Source organism: Pyrus communis, chromosome 11 (assembly GCF_041283825.1).
Source record: "Pyrus communis isolate YQ-2024b chromosome 11, ASM4128382v1, whole genome shotgun sequence".
Lineage (NCBI taxonomy): Eukaryota > Viridiplantae > Streptophyta > Magnoliopsida > Rosales > Rosaceae > Pyrus > Pyrus communis.
Genome location: NC_142575.1, coordinates 22911776 through 22933967, shown reverse-complemented (window position 1 = coordinate 22933967; position 22192 = coordinate 22911776). Strand labels below are relative to the sequence as shown.

The 22192-nt window shown below is 37.4% G+C and overlaps 2 protein-coding genes across 2 annotated transcripts; both read left to right on the top strand.

Moving 5' to 3' along the window:
- Nucleotides 1-1539: 1539 nt before the first annotated feature.
- On the top strand, nucleotides 1540-2682 carry LOC137741511 (heavy metal-associated isoprenylated plant protein 47-like). Its single transcript, XM_068481216.2, has 3 exons — nucleotides 1540-1803; nucleotides 2015-2093; nucleotides 2241-2682. The coding sequence occupies exons 1-3, from the start codon at nucleotides 1798-1800 to the stop codon at nucleotides 2378-2380; spliced, it is 225 nt and encodes a 74-aa protein (XP_068337317.1). The 5' UTR covers nucleotides 1540-1797; the 3' UTR covers nucleotides 2381-2682.
- An 18679-nt stretch (nucleotides 2683-21361) lies between these two features.
- Nucleotides 21362-22192, top strand: LOC137738669 (uncharacterized). Its single transcript, XM_088680408.1, has 3 exons — nucleotides 21362-21379; nucleotides 21464-21544; nucleotides 21646-22192. The coding sequence occupies exons 2-3, from the start codon at nucleotides 21491-21493 to the stop codon at nucleotides 22084-22086; spliced, it is 495 nt and encodes a 164-aa protein (XP_088536534.1). The 5' UTR covers nucleotides 21362-21379; nucleotides 21464-21490; the 3' UTR covers nucleotides 22087-22192.

Below are 22192 nucleotides of genomic sequence, written 5' to 3'. Positions count from 1 at the left end.
ATTTATGAAAAAGGGTTGGGCTAAGTTTATTTTAATAAAAAAATCATGCTATAACTTTATTTAATAAAAAAGACTTAAATTTTAATGAAAAACTCTTAAATTTTAATAAAAATGACAAAATAACTTAAATTTTAATGAAAAAAAATATATAATTTTAATATTAAAAAAATTATAAGAAAAATGACGCGCAGACCCCGCATCCTCATACACACTTTTTATGAAACTTAACTGTAGATGAAGATTAATTATATATGTAGTTATTTAATATATATATATATATATATATATATATATATATATGTGTTTGTATATCTCTATGTGTGTGTAAAAACAATAGAAAATTCCTAATCCTACTTCTGTGGATATAATCTACAAGGGACGAATTTGACTAAATTCGTGAACAAGCACTAGTCTAATACAAATGCGAAGAAAATATTGGAAAATATAAAATTGTTAGAGAGAAAGAGGAGAGGTGTTGTTGTTAGGGAGAGTAGTTGATGGAGGAGAAGGAGATGAAGAATAATGAGGCGATGATGAAGTACTGTAGGTGCTTTACCTAGGTTTTTTTTTTCTTTTCATTATCTTGTCCTTATCATTAAATAAAGTTATAGGATGACTTTTGATTAAAACTCAGAGTTTTAAAGCCCGTCTTATTAGTTTGAAACTATTATAATAATTTAAGAGAAGGGATAGATTTAAACTCGGGATGCACGAGAAGAAACCTAACATTCTATGGCTAAGTTGGGGCTAGCATGTGATGCCTTTTCCGAGTATTTTACCTTATATTTTTGGCATATTTGTCGATTTACCCCTGAACTTGTGTGGAGATACCAATTTGCACCCTGAACTTTAATTTTAGTCGATTACTCCCTTGAACTTTTATAATTAGGTTTCCGAGTATTTTACCTTATATTCTTGGCATATTTGTCGATTTACCCCATGAACTTGTATAGAGCTGCCAATTTGCCCCCTGAACTTTAATTTTAGTTGATTACTCCCTTGAACTTATATAATTAGGCAATTTCTCCCTTGAACTATAATTTTAGCAGATTACCCCCTTGAACTTTTATAAATAATCAATTTCCCCCTGGTGTTAGATTTTAGAAATTTTCATCCAATTTTCCATCCATCTTGATCATGGAAACAACACATGACAAACTGTATGAGGGCAAAAATGATGAAAAATTGGATGGATGAAAAACTGAATGAAAGTTTTTTAAAATCTAACTTCAGGGGGGGGGGGGGGGTTATTGGCTATTTATAAAAATTCAAGGGGGTAATCGACTAAAATTCAAATTCAAGGGGGAAATTGGCTAATTAAAAAAGTTCAACGGAGAAATTGGCAGCTGCATACAATTTCATGGGGCAAATCAACAAATACCTCTATATTCTTTGTACGATAGCTGCTGACTTATTCCTTATATGCTAAGTTACTAATTGACTTGCTTAAATTGACTTTCGAAGTCGTCTTCTCTTTATTGGTCGAAGTCGTCTTCTTAAATTATAGAAAATGAGTAAGCAAAAACGGGTGGCATAGTCTGGAAGGTCACCAGTGTACGTTCAAACCGCAAAACGTGGATCGCCATTCGTTCGTCAAGGTGCATTCACACCATCAGACGAAATCACAAGCAGCTGTACTAGAATGGTGGACCCTATAAAAGAAACCTACACTGATCAGTTTTCTCTTCACTCGCATTCTTACAGAATAAGAACATCCATCCATATACGACATACGACTAGATCTTCTTGGAAAACCCAAAATCTTGGTTTTGTTCAGTACTAATACTAGTGGAGAATATGAAGGTATGTATATACACTAATCCCGAAACATGTATGTTTTGTTTGTACTTCATAGCTAATATGATTTTCCCGGAAAAATTAACCCTTTCTTCATTTTCATTTGAAAGGTTTAATGGTCTAAATCCCTTGAAAGTTTACATCTTTAGTTCATATGGTTGATATTCATAACTTGATTTTGACATGTTTGTCTGGTTGGTTGCATGATCTGCTACAGCAAACCATAACCATTGAGGCGCAGTTTAGATGTGCAAAATGTCGGTCCAAGGCCATGGAAATAGCTGTTGCAGAAGACGGTGTGTTTTGTACTCCTTAGAGTATATGTGTTCATGTTAATTTGATCAACAAAGTGCAAAACAAAAGAAAACTATTGTAAGCTAATTAATCAAATTTGTTAAATTTTTGTATGATAAAATGTTTTTCAATTGTATATAATGTTGCAGGTGTAACATCAGTGGCCTTTAAGGGGGCCAATAGAGATCAACTGGTGATTACTGGAGACGGAGTTGATGCAGCGGGGTTGGCCAAGTCATTGAGGAAGAAGCTTGGCCATGCAGACTTGCTGAGTGTAGAAGAAAAGTGAACCATAAAAAGAAAACAAAATCATGCATGCATATGATACAAGAGAAAAACTTTCTGTCACCACCCTCACCAGTTGGAATTCTACATCAATAAGCCACCACGAACGAGTGCTTGCACCATTTTGTAGGGGAACTTGCATCATTTTCAGGGAAATGACTGTTTGTTTGGAAGTCATAATCGTATTTTAAATTTAGTACTAGATTTGTAGTTGAACACTTAATGTAACACCGACTAGTTTGTTTGTTGGGAAGTCATAATCATTTTGTCAAAAAAAAAAAAAAAAAAATCTCTCTTTCCGAGCCATCTCTCTCTCCCCTTTCAAATAAAAAAAATAAAAAATAAAAAATAAAAAAGAAAAAAAAAACAGCAAAAAAAGAAAAAAAGAAAAAAAAAAACCATAGCCTACTATCTCGACTGATTTTGTGGCTGCACGGACTAGTGCACTCGGATCTATCAACTCCACTTTATTATGCGTTTCGGATCTGGCATCTCCTGCCTTATGCGATTAGATCTTAAGGTTGGGGCTGGTGCCATTGGATTTGGTGGCTTAGCTGCGTTATGCGATTAGATTGTAGGGCGCTTGACGTGTGGAAAGCGAAATCCACTAGAGCGGTGAAGTTGCAGGGGGTCTTGCCATGAGTGTCCTTGTCCTTCACTAACATGAGTTGACCAGTGGAAACCAGAATCTCATTAGAGCGGCGAAGTTGCAAGGGGCCTTGGCATGAGTGTCCTTGTCCTTTATGGAGATGAGCTGACCAGTGGTTCCTTTCTCGGAGTTGTGCAGTTGTGTTTTGCTCGCCTTGTTAGTGTCATGGTCGTGTTGTCGTGATGGCAGATTTGGTCTTCCACTTTGAGCGATGAGTTATGTGGTAACGTATGTCAATGATAACTTGATGTGGTCTAACTCTACTGCAATAACTTTATGTGGCCCCACTATTTAGCGATGACCAATGTGGATAGTATAACTCTATTGCATCTATCGTTTATTGTGACATATCAGTACTGGTAGCAATTGTGCTTGTGGTATCCTTTTAGGGTTTACTGTGGAAATTCACTCCAGATCAATTTATTGGTCACTGGAATAACGTACCCAATGACACCCTTGTATTTACTTGAGATGAATAATGAAATACCACTATATTGTTCCTTGTAAAAAAGAGAGAATCATTTTGACATGGAGGTTGACTTTTAGCTTGCAATATCTCAATCCCACATTGGTGATATATGGGGAGATCTTGGGTACTTAAGCTACTAAGAATCTATTCAACTTTTGGTTAAGAACACTGCAGAGTTATTATGCCCTTGTACCAATTTATGCCCCTATTTTCGTTGATGCATGCGTGGTTAGGGTTACATTGAAATAGGAGATGCATCTTGATCTTTTCATATCACTACTGGGCAAAAATTACATTTGCGATGGCAGATTGCAGTCAAAATATCATTCTGCTGTCGCCAAACGCTTTTGTGACGGCATGGCGACGCAATTGGGGGACCAAATAGGTAGCAACGTTCATGCTCTTTTGCAGCGGCAGAGAGCCATCGCTACATATTAGTGACAGTAGAAGCTGTTGCAATCATGCTCCGTCGCCTTTTTCATAATAGTTAGCGACATGGTGATTGTCGTAGCTCATATATTGTGATTTTTACAAAATTTAAATTTGCAATTGTTTTTCTGAATTCTTTGTGAAAAAACAATGGGGGTTGCTGCATCTTTCCTTTTACTTCAATTTCATAAACAAATGGTTGACTCTAAAAACTACCAAACCTATGTGGCGCACAGACCGAGTAACTAACACTATAAGAAAAGATGGCATTTGCGACGTGTAAGGCGGCCCTCACAATAAATATTAAATTTCACTAAAATTTTCTGTGCGCTTAGATTTGGCGCTTTGTTCTGCGCTAAAAGAGAAAAGAAAAGAAAAAATTCAAATGAGACTCAGACGCTCGAGTCTCCCTCTAGCTCTTTGCCTCTCTCCTTCTTGCTTTGCGTCTATCTCCCTCTCTTCAAAAGCTTAAAACCTTCTCTGCCACTCTCGCCATAACCATTGATACTGAGCCACAATTGAACCAGGTAAGGGTTTATGATTCTTGTTCCCTCTCTCAAATCTCCCCTTTCCCTATCCCTAATTTTTTCGTCATCTCTCAATTCTTTCTTTTTGCTTCTAGAAAGTCGAATTCAACATCATCTCTTCTCATTCGGGTAGAATAATTTGTTTTTTGTTGGTGTTGTTTCATCATTTTTCTTCAAATTCCCATCCTATCTATTCTCCATAAGTTCTCTTGTTATTTAGGGGTTTTCCCCCTTTTTTTGTGGTTTTACTTCATCATTACTTGCTAATATTTTTGGTGGATTTTTTTGTAATTGGAGCTATTTTTTTTTGTAATTTTGGCTGTTGTGACAGTGTACTGTATTAATTGTGGTATTATTTTGTCAATTAGGTGATGTAAGGATGAGGATCATAAAGAAAACGATTAAGGGCAAAGTGTGATATACATTTCAATGTGAATTTTAGTTTACTGATGCTTTTGTTGTAGAATTTATTTGATTTAATCCGAGTTTTTCATTTGTATGCTATTACTGCTTATTTTTCCCTATCTGGACTTGGATATAAAGTACTATGCTTTAGAGATTTTGAATCGTGATGCGACCGATGACAGATTTGCAGTAGAGAGTGTTACAGCCACTATTAAGTGAGTAGTTTGATTCAGAATTTGTTTAGTGTCTTTGTATTTCTTACCTTTGAATTGTTATTTTTCGCTTCTTCTATATGTTTGATTTTAACCTTTTATGCCTTGTAGGCAAAATGTTGCTGTGTAATGTGCTACAATAGCCCCTGGTTAGTTGTTTTTGCTTTTCTATAATGTTGTTTTGTATGTATTATCACGAGGACCTTGAATCTTTTACGATGGACATTATGGCTACTCAGATACTTTCCTTAGCAATAAGATGATCTTTCTGCTCTGCCTAGACATTTAAATGTTGTCTCATCTAATTTCATTTTCTCATATACGTACCTTGTAGATGAGGCCAGAATGAAGGAGTTTGGGTTGAAATCAATGTGGAGTCCAAATGGCACAATTAGAAACATTCTAGACGGTTTGTATCTAAGACGTCGTCTCCTTTTACAATTGCACTTTGTTAGTCGGGGTAGGTGATTCCATTATAGCCTTAATTTTGTTCTTGTCCACTTCCACACCTTTTTGATAGACCAAGAACCCTAGAAAGTTGCCTGATCTAACCCCGAAGGCACACTTTCTAGGATTCATATTCAATTTGTGGGTTTTCATTCTCCGCAAAGCTTGTCTAAGGTCTTCCAAGTGTTGGTCTTCAGTTCTAGACTTCACCACGATGTCATCAATGTATACCTCCATGTTATGCCAGATCAAATCATGCAAATTAGCATTCATCACCATTTGATAAGTAGCACCAACATTTTTCAGCTCAAAGGGCATGACTACGTATTCATAAGCTCCTATATGGATGGAAATGCTATATGTCCTAGCCATTTTTATCTGATTATATCCAGCATTTCCATCCATAAAAGATAATACTTTGTGTTTTACAATTGCATCAATGGATAAGTTAGCCATAGGCATAGGGTATTCATCCTTAGGAGTTACTTCATTAATGTTTCTATAATCGACACAACATTGAATGACATTAGTTACAGCTCAACTACAATACATATTTTGCAAGCCTAACAAAGCCTGCCTTTACTAGCTTCTCAATTTCTTCCTTGACTTTTTCTTCTATTTCTTTTGACATCCTCCTTGGTGCTTGTTTTACAGGTCTGTACCTCTTTTTAATAGGCATTCTATGTTCTACTAAGCTGGAGTCTAATCCTAGTATTTCTGTGTAATGCCATGGAAAACAGTCTTTGAATTCGTGCAAAAGATTAACTATCTTTGCCCGATCTACAGTTTATAGCAGGCCACTATGGCCTTGGATCCTTCTCAGTTCCCAAATTAATGGTTTTTAAGGGATCTTGAACTTCGGGTGCTGGCTTATCGGGCTCTGTAGACAAAAATTCTACTGGCTTTGTAGCCTCGAGCTCATCCTCTGGCCAATCCAAGTCATATATACATTCTGCCATGTGGATGGCTGCCTTCATTTCTTCTTCCAAAATTTCTCTTCCTTGATCATCTTTAGTGCCTGAAGTTCCCTTTCCCCACTCTGCTATTTCTTTAGCTGAACTTTCCTTGATCTCTCTTTGTTATCTTCCATAATCCAGCAGTCTCTTGATTAAGGACCTAACTACTACCACCTGGTCCTTTCTCTTTGGATCTGTCATCATTGAAGTTGGCGGGTAGGGATAATATGAGGTCTATCCTATTTCTCTTGAGTAAGAGAAAGTCCTTGTTCTAAGAGCTTTTGGACCATCACCTTAGTAGGGCGACCGTTCTGATCAACATTTAGACATTGTAGGATCCCAACATTAGGATTGTAGAAATTAGCCTTAGCAACATTAGCTATGGGGAGAAATGACCGTGACTCAACCTCCACCATCTCCCCAAATCCTTATTCTGCAGTAGTGGTTTCATGATAAACAACTTGTTGGTGAAAGGTAGATGGTATAAACAAACTCTGGTGTATCTAGTCCCTTTCCAGCAACGCCCCCATAAGAAAAGTTATTGTCTACCACAAAAAAATGCCAACATAATCTTCTTGGATCCTAAGTCTGCTTCTAAGAACACTCAAACAATTCAACAAGAATGAAAGCATGCGATCTAGTGGAGAAGACTACCAACCTGAAGATGGTGCAAAGAAATGTCGGAATCCCTCTCAACTAAAGAACACTCTGTCTTCAAAAATTACTACAAAATGAGAAAATGAAGGCAAGGTAAGGAGTGGAAACTTATCCTTCTTATAGAAGTTCCACAGGACCAAAGAAATGCAAAATTCAAATTCAAACCATGGGAAAGCCTCACATGGAAAGTCTTCAAACTTCAACACAAGCTAGAGAGTTTCAAACTTCAAATTTTCAGTTCCCCCACTCCAAAAAAAAAAAAAAAATAGGAGGGGGAACACAACAACTTCATCAATGGAAGGGCAACAACAAATGTCAAAAGCCTCACACACTCTTCATCAAGATAGTGTGAAGCAAAATCAATTTATGGTGACCAACATAAATCTTCAACATAAAAGCTTCACCTACAAAGCTTCAACATCAAACAAAGCTTCATCAATAGAGAGCAACTACAATTCTCAAAAGCTTCACAGACTCTTGATCAAGATAATGTGAAGCAAAATCAATTTATAGTGCCCAACAAAAGCTTCACTTACAAAGCTTCATCAATGGAGAGCAACTACAATTCTCAAAAGCTTCACACACTCTTGATCAAGATAGTGTGAAGCAAAATCAATTTATGGTGCCTAACAAAAGCTTCACCTACAAAGCTTCAACACAAAAGCTTCAACACCAAAGCTTCACCTACAAAGTTTCAACACAAAAGCTTCACCTACAAAGCTTCAACATCAAAGCTTCGCCAATTAACAAAAAAAAAAAAAAAAACAAAAACAAAAAAAAAACAAAAAAAAAAACAAAAAAAAAAAACAAAAAAAAAAACAAAAAAAAAAGAAAGAAAGGGGCCTAGGCCTCCCCTTTTTTGGGCCTAACAACTTTCATACCAAGTATATATGAAGGAGGAGTTTGGGGAACCACTTAGAAAGGAAAATGGTGAAGTTTTGTTTGGAAAATTGGCTACTAGCAAGACACCTCCTTCGTCAACTCCCTCAACCGGAGACTTGGGGGACTCCTACCATATGCTACTGCACTTCGATACTCGAAAGGTTCACGACTACTCAGTGACTTAGATCTTTCAAGTCCCTAACCAAGAAGTTTTCCTTACTCAGGAAATTAAGGGAACACTGTTTCAACTTACAGGATCCACCCACGAAGTTTCAACATTCAAACTTCAACAAAAGAAAAAATTCAAAGAACTTAGTGAATGATGCCTTAGTGTATTTAACACAACATGTTGAATGAAGTAAAGCTTATTTATTGATATCCTCGATAAATTACAAATACATGCATACACATGAATCAAAACAAACAAACAGAAGGGTCCTTCACAAAGGTTGCTTAGGAAAAGTCTTAGCACTCGGCAAAGCCTCAAAAATAGAAGGCACCGGAGGGTGGTCATTTGGAGCCTCAGTACTAGGCAGGACCCCAAAAAGATGAGGCACTGGAGGTTGATCATTTGGAGCTTCAGTACGTGGTACAGCCCCAGAGGACAAAGGCAATAAATGCCTTTCGAACAAACTCATAAACCTCTGATGATCACTTAAAATCTAACCCTCGAATTCCTGTAACTGGTCAAGCTTTCTCTTCATGTTTGTAGCATAGCTATGTGCGAGCATGTGCAACTGTTTATTCTCGTGCTTAAGCCTTTTGATCTTCTATTTGAAACTTATCACTTCAGCCGCCAACGATTCAACTTGGCAGGTTAGAGCAAATAGGCGTTGGGCCATATTAGACACTAAACTCGCACATTGAACACTGAGATCCAAAGAACCCTTAACAGCCAACTCATCGGACCGTTTGGAAAGTAGTCTGTTATCTTTGGGAATGAGAAAATTCTTAGCCACCAACGAAACAGTCATGTCATTCTTCATCACAGAGTCCCCGATAGTAAGGGGACCAGTAGGAGATAAGAAGGATGGGTGCCATATGTTATCTTAAGGAGACATGGCTACCTCTTCCATAGCATTCAAGTCCAAACGACGGTTGGACGGGCCAAACATTTTCAGAAATGATGAAGAAAAAAATAAGGTACAGTAAATCTCAAAAGTATGAAAATAAAGGAGGAATTCCTACAAGCAGTAACTCTCTGAACGTAATTCTTGAACACAATTGGTGCCCCTATAAAAGAAAAGGCAACAGGGCCATTTGTCCAAAATCAAATAGGCTTTTCCTGAGTAAGATTTATTAGCAATCTTCACACGCGACATCAGTTCCTCAGACACCAAGAATAACTTTGCCAAAGAACTCTAACAAAGTTAAGACACGTAAATTTTGAAGGTCCAGCTATGTTACTATTACCCACAAGGGTAAAAGAACAGCACCACTGCTTGATAACTGGAAAATCATTATGTGTGTTAACCTCCGTGCTCCGTGGCAAAAATGCCCAACCTTTCTCCAAATCCGAGAAAGCACTCCCAACAAGATTGCTTGATCAGAGATCAAAGAGGCACCACTCTCCGAATCTCGAGAACCAGATCCCCAACAAGATTGCTTGCTCAAAAATCGAAGAGGCACCGCTTTCCGAATCTCGAGAACCAGATCCCCAGTAAGATTGTTTGTTCCGAAAATTGAAAAGGCACCGCTCTTCGAACTTTGAGAGCCAGATTTCCTTAGATAAAATTTGTCTACAATGTTCACACGCAACATCAGCTTTTTGGATACCACGGGCCATTTTTTCAAAGTGCTCTGACAAAGTTAAAACACGTGAATCTTGCAGCAGCCACTACATTGCTCTGACCGAGAAGGGTAAAGGAATAGCATCGGTACTCGTTATTGGAAGAATTCCTATATATGTCGACCTTCATCCTCAACAGCCATGCAGACTTGCAAAAAATGCTCAACCCTTCCTCACATCCGAAAGGGCACTCCCAATATGGCCTCTCGAAATACTCTGTTTGCTTCCCCCTCGATAATACCCCTACCAATTAGCCACATAAGAGCAAGAATATCTCATATCATCAGGGTTGAAAGCAAAAGTATCCCATATCATGCTTTTTCCCTGTCTTTTCCCTTGCCCTTGCTCTTACCTACAGAACAAGGAGAAAGAATGCAATCAATCGGAACCTAAAATCAAATTTCCGATCTAAAACTGATTGCCCGGAACCTTTGCCTGGTTGCTTGCCTAGCATTGCTCTCGAGTACTCATCCTCAACTGTTGTCAAGGTTATGAATTCCTTCGGCAAATACCTCAGAACAGTTGGTACGATATTGGCTCTTTACACTGAAGCTGCCAAGCATGGATGAGTCACTGAGAAGTAGTGCTTTGAATGACCATTTAAATGCAAAGGTTACACACCATTTCTGTTATACAAAAGATTGAAGCAGAAGGTTCAACGACGAGCTAGAACAGATCACTACAGCAAACGCCCTTCCTGTGGAACTGCACAATCCAGACGGAGGAGTTTAAGTCAAATCCAAGCTCGGCAGCATTGCTCTAATTGAAGAGATCGAAAAGCCTCAACAACCTTTTGCTAGCACCGTCGTCGAAAAACAAAGCCTCGTCATACCACATCCACTACTTTGTCAAACAGCAGAAGTATCTCATATCATCAGGATCGAACATACTCCAGATTTGACGGCTTTGTTTTGACCCTCAAATTTTGGAGTCGACTCGCTCTGAAGGAAACCAGAAAACCCTCCAGCCCAGTTCAAGAATACACCTGTGGAAAGTCAAGTACAACAAAGCACGTGCCGATTCATCCGTTACTTCTCCAAAAACAAGAGTATCTTATATCATCTCTTCTCCCTGTCCTTTTCTTTGTCCCTAGTGCTAAATGAGAGACAAGAAGAAGGAGACCAATTAGCCAGAACCCAAGATCAAGCTTCCGATCTAAGGCTGATTACTTGGAACACTGATTGATACCTTGTCTATCACCTTTTTGGATAGATCTCCTTGCTTAGAGACTTAGGGGACTCCTACTATAGGGTTCATATCGCACTTGACCAAGCCCGAAACTACAAGTAAGCTTCAAATGAAAATGATGCATTACTTTGTGCATCAACATCAGCTAAAGATACCATTCCTGGATGAAGGAAAAGTACTTCCAGAGAAGAGGCCACATCAACCTATGAGGCAGAGGTAAGTGAAAATGTTATCATACTTCGATACTTAGAAGTTTCGCAATTACTTAATGGCTTAGATCTTGCAAGTCCCCAACTGAGGAGCTTCCCTCACTCGGGAACTTACAGGAGCACTGTTTGTACCATACTTGACCAATCTCGAAACTACTAAGCACCGGTCAATAGCATACCATCAAGGATCCACAAGAGTTTCCTTCAAACCAGGAGGCCAATCACAACACGACAAGTGTCGATATTAGAGACCAATCACAACGCAACACGTGTCGATATCAGAGGCCAATCATAGCACAACACGTGTCAATGTCAGGACAAAGCTAGAAACTCTCTTCTATAAAAGGGGATCATTCTCTCACAATAATCCCTAATGTCATTTGTACTAAACTATTCACTAGAACTCACTAAATGAGAGCTTGAACCTATGTATTTGTGTAAACCCTTCACAACTAATAAGAACTCCTCTACTCCATGGACGTAGCCATTCTGGGTGAACCACGTAGATCTTGTGTTGTTTGCTTCCCTGTCTCTATCCATTTATATACTTATCCACACTGGTGACCGGAGCAATCTGGCGAAGGTCACAAGCTTGACAGTTTCTGTTGTACCAAAGTTCACGCCGATTTTGTGCATCAACAGATATTTTGATTTTTACAAAAATAAATGTGCAATTGTTGTTTAGAATTCTTTCTAAATAAAAAATAAATAAATAAAAAAAAACAATGGGTTGCCACATCTTTCCTTTTACTCCAATTTCGTAAACATATTACTAAAATTAACTTCATTAACTCTCATTTAGCACCAGTTCACATCTCTAAGAATACAATCATACAATAATGACAGTAAAAATGACCAAGTGTATATTTACACCGTTAACAATGACGGCAAATGTATAAAAAATAAATAAAATAAATAATAAAATAAACTAAAAAACTAAATACATTCTAATAACATTGCCAAGTTGTTAGTTAGACCCCTGTAAATATTATATGAAAGAAAACAGAGCAAAATTCATACAACATATATAATATATAAGCTACATGAAGTTACCTATCTAGAGAAAGAAGCGTTAGAAGCTTGGATAAAAGCCAATCTACGGAAAGAAAGTCGTGACTTCTAAATGAATGAAAGAATATGCGATTGAAGAAGGAAACCATTTGGAAACCCTCCTCAATTATATTCTTCTTGTTGAAAATGCTAGTGGGTTAATGAATGCCCACAGTAATATTGAAAACTTTGGTAGATTTTTTTAATACCCACACAGATTGGATTTGCAACATTGGCAGATGAATGAAAACGTTGGCAATGTTGATATGTGGACTTGGAAATGAAGGAGGTCATTTTTCAAAAGGTGTGTTGTAAATTTTCAATATGTAATAATATGGAGTTGCTCTATAAATAGAGCACTCCGATTGCTATCAATAGATATAGAAAAGAGAAAGAAAAGAAACATAAATAACATCAGTATCTATTCCTCCCACTTTTATTAATCATTCCCTTGTGTTACAATTATAGTGTAATATTTTACACCTGCTTCGCTCCTGTCATTAGTAAAGGTTATCTCTCTAACTTTTACCTATTAATAACACGTTATCAGTACGACTCTGTAAATATAACTATTCCTCATTTCTCTTCGCTGAAAGAAATCATTTCTCTTCACCGAAAGTTACATATATCTTTGATTTCTTGTTTGGTGTAGATCTTGATTACTAACCCAGTGTTTATTTATGTTAATTTTACTGCATCCAAGATGGTGCGGTACAATCGTCCATCTTGAACTACAAATTTAATCTTACTGCAATCCATGTTGGTGCGGTATCGTCGCCTATCTTGGACTACAGATCTAATTTTACTGCAAATTTTAGGTGAAGCAGTATAATCGCCCATCCTACCCTGCGTATTTAAATTTGTCTGCTGTTTAATTTCATTGCAATTTTAGGTGGTGCGGTATAATCGACCACCCTGCTTTGCATATTTAAATTTTCCTGTTACTTGAGTGGTGCGGAATAATCGCTCATCCTATGTTATGTTATTTGAATGAGAATGGTGCGGTACAATCACCCTCCTCATTCATCATGTAAATCTCGAGCCAGAAGTTTCGAGTGCTTATCATTTTGGCCTGAAGATCAAAATGAAAAAATTGTAAGAACTAGAAGTTCTAACACTACATACCTCCAGAAATACATATTATTGCAAGTTCCTACACATCTCATTTTTCTTTCAGAAAGAAAAGAAAATGGCAAACTTGGCAAAGCTTGATTTTGCTGCCCTAGACATTACTGGGAAAAATTACCTTACCTGGATACTGGATACCAAGATCCATCTGGAAGCAGGGAATCTTGGAGATACCATTAGGGAAGAAAATAACTCATCCTCTCAAGATCGGGCGAAGGCCATGATCTTTATTCATCGCCATCTTGATGAGGGACTAAAGAGTGAGTACTTAACGGTTGAAGATCTATTAGCTCTCTAGAAGGCATTGAGAAACAGATACAATCACCAGACAACGGTGATTCTTCCAAGGGCTCACTATGAACGGACTCACCTAAGGATCTATGATTTCAAGTCAATGGCTGAGTACAATTCTGCGTTGTTCAGAATTACCTCTTAAATGAAGCTTTGTGGGGATACCATTACTGAGAAGGATATGGTGGAAAAGACTTTTAGCACATTTCATACCTCTAACGTGCTTCTCCAGCAACAGTATAGAGCGCGAGGCTTCACTGAATACAACCAGCTGATCTCTGTGCTCCTAGTTGCTGAACAAAACAATGAGCTCCTGATGAAAAATCATCAGTCCCGACCTACTGGATCTACATTATTCCCAAAAGTGAATCCTGCTTCCTTTGAAGTGAACGCCACATCCTCTTATGGTAATAATCATAAATGTGGACGTGGCCACAGGTGAGGACGGTGGAACGGGAAGGGCAATAATCATGGTGTCCAGTTTCACAACTAGGTTCCGAGGCATAATTCAGGCCCGAGCTTCAAAAATGGAAATCGCCACAAAGGCAAAGCTCATATGAACAATGCTCCTAGAAACTCTGATGGAGCATGCCATATGTGTGGTGGCGATAGACACTGGGCGCATACCTGTCGTACCCCAAAACATCTAGTGGATCTATATCAAGCTTCCCTCAAGGAGAAGGGTGTCGAGACCAATTTTCTCGACCAAGCTAAACCAATGGATATACCTGATCCAGTGTGTGACTTATCAGGGCAGTTGAACATAACCCACTTAGAGGTCTCAGACTTCATGGCGGAAAAGGGAAATGAAGTATACCGATCTGATTGAATCATTGATGTTTGATGTACTTTTATTATGCTGAACTTGTAATTTAAAAACTAGCATTTTAGATTCAATAAAAGTGGCATTTAAATTTCCTGTTATAAATTGCTTTTAACTGTGATTCCCTTACTTAGAAAGCATGGATAAAAACTATGATCATTCTCAAAACATGAGAAATGGCGGAGATATTTGTCTTGCAAACAGCGCAACCACGCATACAATACTTCGAGATCGAAAGTATTTCTCAAGATTGATGCTTACAAAAGTAAGGGTAACAATAATATTAGGGCAATCAGATGTGATTGAAGGCTCAGGGAAAGCCCAGATTATGTTACTAAATGGAACAATATTGACCATACAGAATGCATTGTACGATACTTGATCTACTCAAAATTTGTTGAGTTTTAAAGACATACGTTTAAATGGATACCACATTGAAACAAAAAGTGCAGAAAATGTAGAGTATCTATGCATTACCTCCAATGATACCCAAAAGCGTATATTGGAGACGTTGTGTGGTTTGACGAGTGGATTGTATTATACATACATAAAGACAGTTGAATCACATACTGTCATGAACCAGAAGTTCATTGATTCAAAAGTTTACATGTTTTGGCATGATCATCTGGGTCACCCAGGATCTACCATGATGCGTAGAATCATTACCAACTCTAATGGACATCCATGATTGAGCAGACACGTTGCTATCTCAAATGATAATCCTTGCAAGGCTTGTTCTCAAGGGAAGTTGGTAATTAAACCATCACAACTAAAGGTTGATGCTAAATCCCCATCATTTCTACAAAGAATTCAAGGGGATATTTGTGGGCCTATTCAACCATTGTGTGGACCATTTCGATATTTTATGGTTTTGGTTGATGCATCTACCCGATGGTCACATGTTTATATCTTGTCTACTCGAAATGTAGCTTTTGCGAGACTTCTTGCTCAGCTAATTAAGTTGTGAGCACAGTTCCTAGATTACCCCATTATGTCAATCCGACTTGATAACGCTGGGGAATTTACGTCTCAAACCTTTGATGATTACTGCATGACATTAAGCATTGATGTTGAACACCCCGTTCCTCATGTCCATACTCAAAATGGTTTAGCAGAAACATTGATCACGCGACTTCAGTTACTAGCCCACACTCTGCTTATGAAAACAAAATTGCCAATTTTTACATAGGGACATGCCATCTTAAATGCTGCATCATTGGTTCGATTGAGACCTATAACCAACCACCAATACTCATCAATACAACATGTGTTTAGGCATCAGCCAAACATTTCACATTTATGAGTTTTTGGTTGTGTTGTTTATGTCCCTATTACACCATCACAACGCACTAAAATGGGACCTCAGAGTCGACTGGAAATTTACGTGAGTTTTGATTCACCATCTATCATTAGATATTTGGAACCCTTGACATGTGATATGTTTACAGCTAGTTTTGCTGATTGTCACTTTGATGAGACAGTATTTTCGTCATTAGGGGGAGAAAAGACCATTCCAGAAGAACAGAAAGAGCTGACATGGGTTGTTCCCACCTTATCTCATTTTGATCCATGTAGCACTCAATGTGAAAATGAAGTGAAAACGATCGTTCATCTTCAAAGTATTGCTAATCAAATGCCAGATGTATTTAATGATGCTATAAAAGTGACAAAATCACATATACCAGTTACAAATGCACCTGCAAGAATTGATGTCCCTGTTGGACAAAATAAAGTGGCAGCAAATGATTCATCTGTTGCACGCCTGAAGCATGGTAGACCTCTAGGTTCAAAAGATTTAGCTCATCGAAAAAGAAAGTCGAGGGCACAACTGAATCCAAATGAAATCATTCAAGAAGAAAAAATGAATAACACATCCACAATTCATGATTTTGTACTTTCTGAAAAAGAAAATGTCCTTGATGAGACACATGTACCTAAAGAATCAGAGGTACATGAAAGCAAAGAAATCTCCATAAATTATGCTTGTACTAATGAATTGTGGGATCAGAATGAAATAATCATCGACGACATGTTCGCATTCGCAGTAGCCACTGAAATCATATTAAGTGATGATCTTGAGCCCCGCTCTGTTGATGAATGCAAACAGAGACAAGATTGGTCTAAGTGGAAAGATGCAATCCAGGCATAATTAAATTCTTTGGAAAGGCGAAATGTTTTTGGACTAGTAGTCCAAACCCCGCCTGGTGTAAACCCCATAGGTTACAAATGGGTATTCACAAGGAAACACAATGAGAAAAACGAGATTGCAAGATATAAAGCACGATTCATTGCACAAGGCTTTTCGCAAAGACCTGGAATTGATTGTGAGGAGACATACTCCCATGTAATGGATGCAATTACATTCCATTACTTAACAAGTTTAGTGGTTTCAGAAAAACTTGACATGCGATTTATGGATGTCATCACCGTGTAACTATATGGAGAATTAGATGCTAACATATATATGAAAGTCCCAGAATGACTTAAGTTGCTTGAAACAACTAACAAACCATGAGGTATGCGGTATATCAAATTAAGGCAATCATTGTATAGGATGAAATTATCTGGACGAATGTGGTATAATCGTCTCAGTGAGTATCTGATTAAAGAAGGATATATCAACAATGTCATTTGCCCTTAAGAAATCCAATTCTGGATTTGCTATAGTGACAGTATATGTCGATGATATGAACCTAGTTAGAACCCCTAAAGAGCTCAATAAAACTGCTAAATACCTGAAAAGCGAATTTGAAATGAAAGACCTTGGAAAAACAAAATTTTGTCTCGGCTTGCAAATCAAGCATTGTGCTAATGGAATTTTGGTCCACCAATCAACTTACATTGAAAAAATCCTAAAGCAATTTGGCATGGACAAGGCTTATCCACTCAGCACGCCAATGGTCGTTCATTCTTTGGACATTAAGAAAGATCAATTCCATCCAAAAGAAGATGATGAACTGGTCCTTGGTCCAGAAGTACCATATTTGAGTGCAATAGGTGCTTTATTGTATTTAGCACAATGTACTAGATCAGATTTAGCTTTTTCAATCAACTTGTTAGTAAGGTATAGCTCTGCTCCAACAATTCGTCATTGAAAGGGAGTCAAAGATGTATTGTGATACCTTCGTGGGACAACAGACATGGGTCTCTTCTACTCAAAGAAATCCACAAATGACCAGATCCTTGTTGGATATGCAGATGCTGGTTTTCTCTCTGATCCCCATAAAGCCCGCTCACAAATTGGATATGTGTTCAAGAATGAAGATACAACAATCTCATGGTGTTCAACAAAGCAAACATTAGTTGCTACATCTTCAAATCATTCAGAAATACTTGATTTACATGAAGCAAGTCGTGAATGTTCTTGGTTAAGATCAATGATTCATCATACTCGGAATTCATGTGGTTTACCTTCAAAGACATACATTCCAACTGTCATCCATGAAGATAATGCAGCCTGTGTTGCCCAAATGAAGGAAGGATTCATCAAGGGCGATAAGACAAAACACATATCTCCCAAGTTTTTCAGTGCACATGAGCTTCAGAAGGCTAAAGTTATTGAAGTCAAACAAATCCGTTCCAATGAAAATCTGGCAAACTTGTTCACCAAATCTCTACCAAAATGCACGTTTCAGAAGATAGTGCAAAGTATCGGATTACGTCGACTTACCAATCAGATAAATTTGGAGAATGCAGAATCAGGGGGAGATATATATCCAGGGAGCATCCATGATACATGCATGTTGTACTCTTTTTCATTTGACTAGGATTTTTCCCACTGGGTTTTTCCTATCAACGTTTTAACGAGGCAACATAAGCATAGCAATCCAAGTAAAGTTGTACTTTTTTCCTTCGCTATGGTTTTTTCCTACTAGGTTTTTCCAAGCAAGGTTTTAATGAGGCAACTGATGTTGATATGTGGGCATCCAAGGGGGAGTGTTGAAAATGCTAATGGGTTAATGAATGCCCACAGTAATATTGAAAACCTTGGTAGATTTTTTTCAATAACCACACAGATTGGATTTGCAACATTGGCAGATGAATGAAAACATTGGCAGTGTTGATATGTGGACTTGGAAATGAAGGAGGTCATTTTTCAAAAGGTGTGTTGTAAATTTTCAACATGTAATAATATGGAGTTGCTCTATAAATTGAGCACTCTGATTGCTATCAATAGATATAGAAAAGAGAAAGAAAGGAAAGATAATTAACATCAGTATCTATTCCTCCCACTTTTATTAATCATTCCTTGTGTTACAATTATAGTGTGATATTTTACACCTGCTTCGCTCTTGTCACTAGTAAAGGTTATCTCTCTAACTTTTACCTATTTATAACACTTCTATATATATATATATATATATATATATATATATATATATATATATATATATATATATATATTGAATAAACAATATTATGTACACTAAGGGAAGGGGTGGAATTAGTCTCACAATGGACTAACAATAACGTGGTTCAAATTCTCATTTAGTGGTAATTGAACTTAAGGGAATGAGAATTACACATTGGATAGGACAAAAGGAGAATGAGAACCTTTGCCACCTATACATGAAGAGTTGTGTATAATGTAATCTGCACGTAGGTGTTATATAATAATAAACCCAAATTCTCAACACAAGTATAATTTTTTAAATATAAAGGCACTTTATTTATATGGTATATAATATATCCACTTAAATCCACTTAGTCCGCATAGGCAGGGGGCCTAGGTAGGAAGCAGATTGTTGTTATTAGAGTGTCGTCATGGCATCATAAATTAACCAGGGGCCATGCACAACCCATGTGCACACAATATGTGAGCAGGTAAAATTGTGAGCAGGGGAGAACTTTTTTTTATTAGGGTTGTTTAGATATTGGTCCTCACAACTCATGTTTTCTAAACATAAACCCACTTATAATTAAACATCCAATAAAAACTCAAACGTCTAATAAATTGCCACATAAGAATAATGTAAGTATCCTACTATTACAAATTATTTACAATTTTGCTTTAAAATCTGATTAATCTTCCATGTTTTTTAGTATTTTTTTTTTATCTCTACAACAATCTAATGCATTACCTTAAATCCTGACAACATTATTTTTCAAGGTAAATTATTCTCTTATATATAATAGTAAAAATGTCTCTACTAATTTATGTAATTGTTTGGACCCGATTTTACAATTTCTGCCCAAGTGGTCGAAGCCATCGGATGATTATGAAATTAAGAGATTTTTCTTGGAATTACTATTAATTTTAATCATAGTAATTATCTTGGAAAATATCCTTAAAGCTTGCAGAGATACTCGTGGGATTCTTTTGCAGATTATCAAAAGTTTTATTGGATCATGGAGAAATTAAAAAAGATTGCACAGCTGGCTGCTTGCTAACCCTTTACAATAAATGTGGCAGTAAGGAGAGTTATGTGCAGCTTGGTATCTAGTCAGTTGCATGTGTTTCATATTTGAATGGATGCGCATGCAGAACCACGTGGAACAATGGGATAAAGGTGAAGTAAAAATGGTGATGTGCTTGAAAGATGATTCTACACGTGGTGGTGATAAGATGGCAACAATTATCTTGCTAATTATGCTAAATGATTTAGCATATTGGTATAAGCTTTTGCATCGTGGGTCAGCATGTGGTTGTTCATGGAGCCAAATTCACTCAACATGGATATTTGGGATAATTAGCAATAAGAAGTCTAAGTAGGCTTAGGCTTTTGAGAGTTTGAGTCTTGGTTGGTTTCTATGAAATCATCAAGGCCACGCCAAGCGGGATCATGCATATTTGAGAGAATATTCCTATTATTTCATAACTTACGATGGCAATCCTAGGGTTACTGGTGAATTATAAATACAGAGGCAGTGACAACATTAGGACCCCCTCCAATTCAACACACAAACTGCTATGCACAAACTCTCACTCTACGCGAACCTCTCAACAACCTTGAGATTTTTATTTTCTTTTTCCGCCAACACATCTTCAGTTTGGATAAACAACACTGTGAAGGCAACCAGTGACATCTTCAGTTTGGATAAACAGCACTGTTGCCGTAGAATCAGCCGACCGCGAAGCTCCTTCAGTTTGGATAAACAGCATTGCGTCAAGGCCGACTAGTTATCTATCCAAGTCTCAGTTGAGAAGGATTTTCGAATTCTTATTGGCAGAGGTCATCTCATTAGCCTTCTTGACGAAGTGAGGTGTTATAGGTTACTACATTCGGCACATTGAAAGCCGAATTTGGTATTGAACTTCGCAAAACTAGTAGCCCTGTCTTCATGCTCTACAACCCGAAGGCCGAGACGTCTTCCTTCCTCGGCCGTAGTCGCAAGATCAAGAAGTCAGCAGCGCGTCCAACGCCACATCAACATATTTTACTCACCGGCTAAACTCGACCGATGAGTTGGCACGCCCTACACACAACCAAATGACATAGTTAGCTTATTAATTACTCAAGCTGCGCACCACATAGGCTTGGTAGTTTTTAGGGTCAACAATAATATAAATAATATTGCCATATTGTAGGTAACTTACCACAGTATATACAAAAAATATTCTCATATCTTTTTGGCAATTTACCTATGATATTTTTTTTTCTCTGAACAATTTACCTACGATATATTCTAATAATATTCTCATATTCTGTTGGTAATTTACCTATAATATAATAGTAGGTACATTAAGAGAAAGTAGGTAAATTATGTACGTAATTATCAATTTACCTACATTTTGTATATTTTTATGCCCACTAATTTATATATTTTTATGATTTACCTATATATATATATATATATATATATATATATATATATATATAATAGGGACACATTGTAATGGTAAATTGGAGTTCGAGTGTGCCAAAACTATAGGCTTCAGACACGACGTGAGGTAAAAGTATATTAACTTTGAAATTTTATACAATTTATTATTATTATTGATTAATAAAATTTTCTTACTGTTTTTTTTCTTCAGGAGGGTTCTAAGTTCCCAGCAATCGACATGCTCAAGGACGTTTACGTTCGACCTGGTCAGGAGATTACTGAGCAGTTTCATGTAAGTATATGTAATTATTATTATTCTTATATGTATGAATCATTCAAATATTATTTATATTTTGTTATTAAACATTATATGTTTTTTCTTTATTATTATAGGCTACTATGGTGGAAAAGAGCACTTCTGTTCTCCAAGAAGCAACATCGCAGCTTCCCCCGGAGACCCCGATCGAGGACGTCACGATACCTGAGGATGTAGGTTTTCAGATCATGACTGATGTCCTGGATCAGAACTTAGGTCGTCGTCGTGGCAAGGTTGTTCGGTGTATGGGGAAAGCACAGATTCGTGAAACGGGTGCCTCTTCTTCCAGATCAAACGCAGAGGTAGATGCATTGAAGGAGGAAGTGACAACCCTAAAGGCCCAGGGCGAGCAGATGAAGGAGCAACTGAGGGCCCAGGGCGAGGAGATGAGGTCATATGCCGGGGCGTGGAGAGACCTTGTACAAGCCATACAGATGTCCGGCCTTCAAATCTCACTACCAGCACTTCATCTTGGTCCACCTTCGACCTCAGAGCCACCTCGTCCTGCTGATACCTAGTAGCTTGATGTATTAAACCTAGTTCACTTTTAGTTTTTTCTTTTTTGTTCGGATCTTGTATGTACATTTTCATATATTTTATAATTAAATACTTTTGCTTGGTTAA

Bases quoted from the DNA above. Each gene is read 5' to 3' on its own strand.
- LOC137741511 (XM_068481216.2), top strand. The intron at 2,094-2,240 runs GTGTGTTTTGTA...ATAATGTTGCAG, and splicing joins AATAGCTGTTGCAGAAGACG to GTGTAACATCAGTGGCCTTT.
- LOC137738669 (XM_088680408.1), top strand. From the start codon at position 21,491: ATGCTCAAGGACGTTTACGTTCGACCTGGTCAGGAGATTACTGAGCAG. The intron at 21,545-21,645 runs GTAAGTATATGT...TTATTATTATAG, and splicing joins AGATTACTGAGCAGTTTCAT to GCTACTATGGTGGAAAAGAG.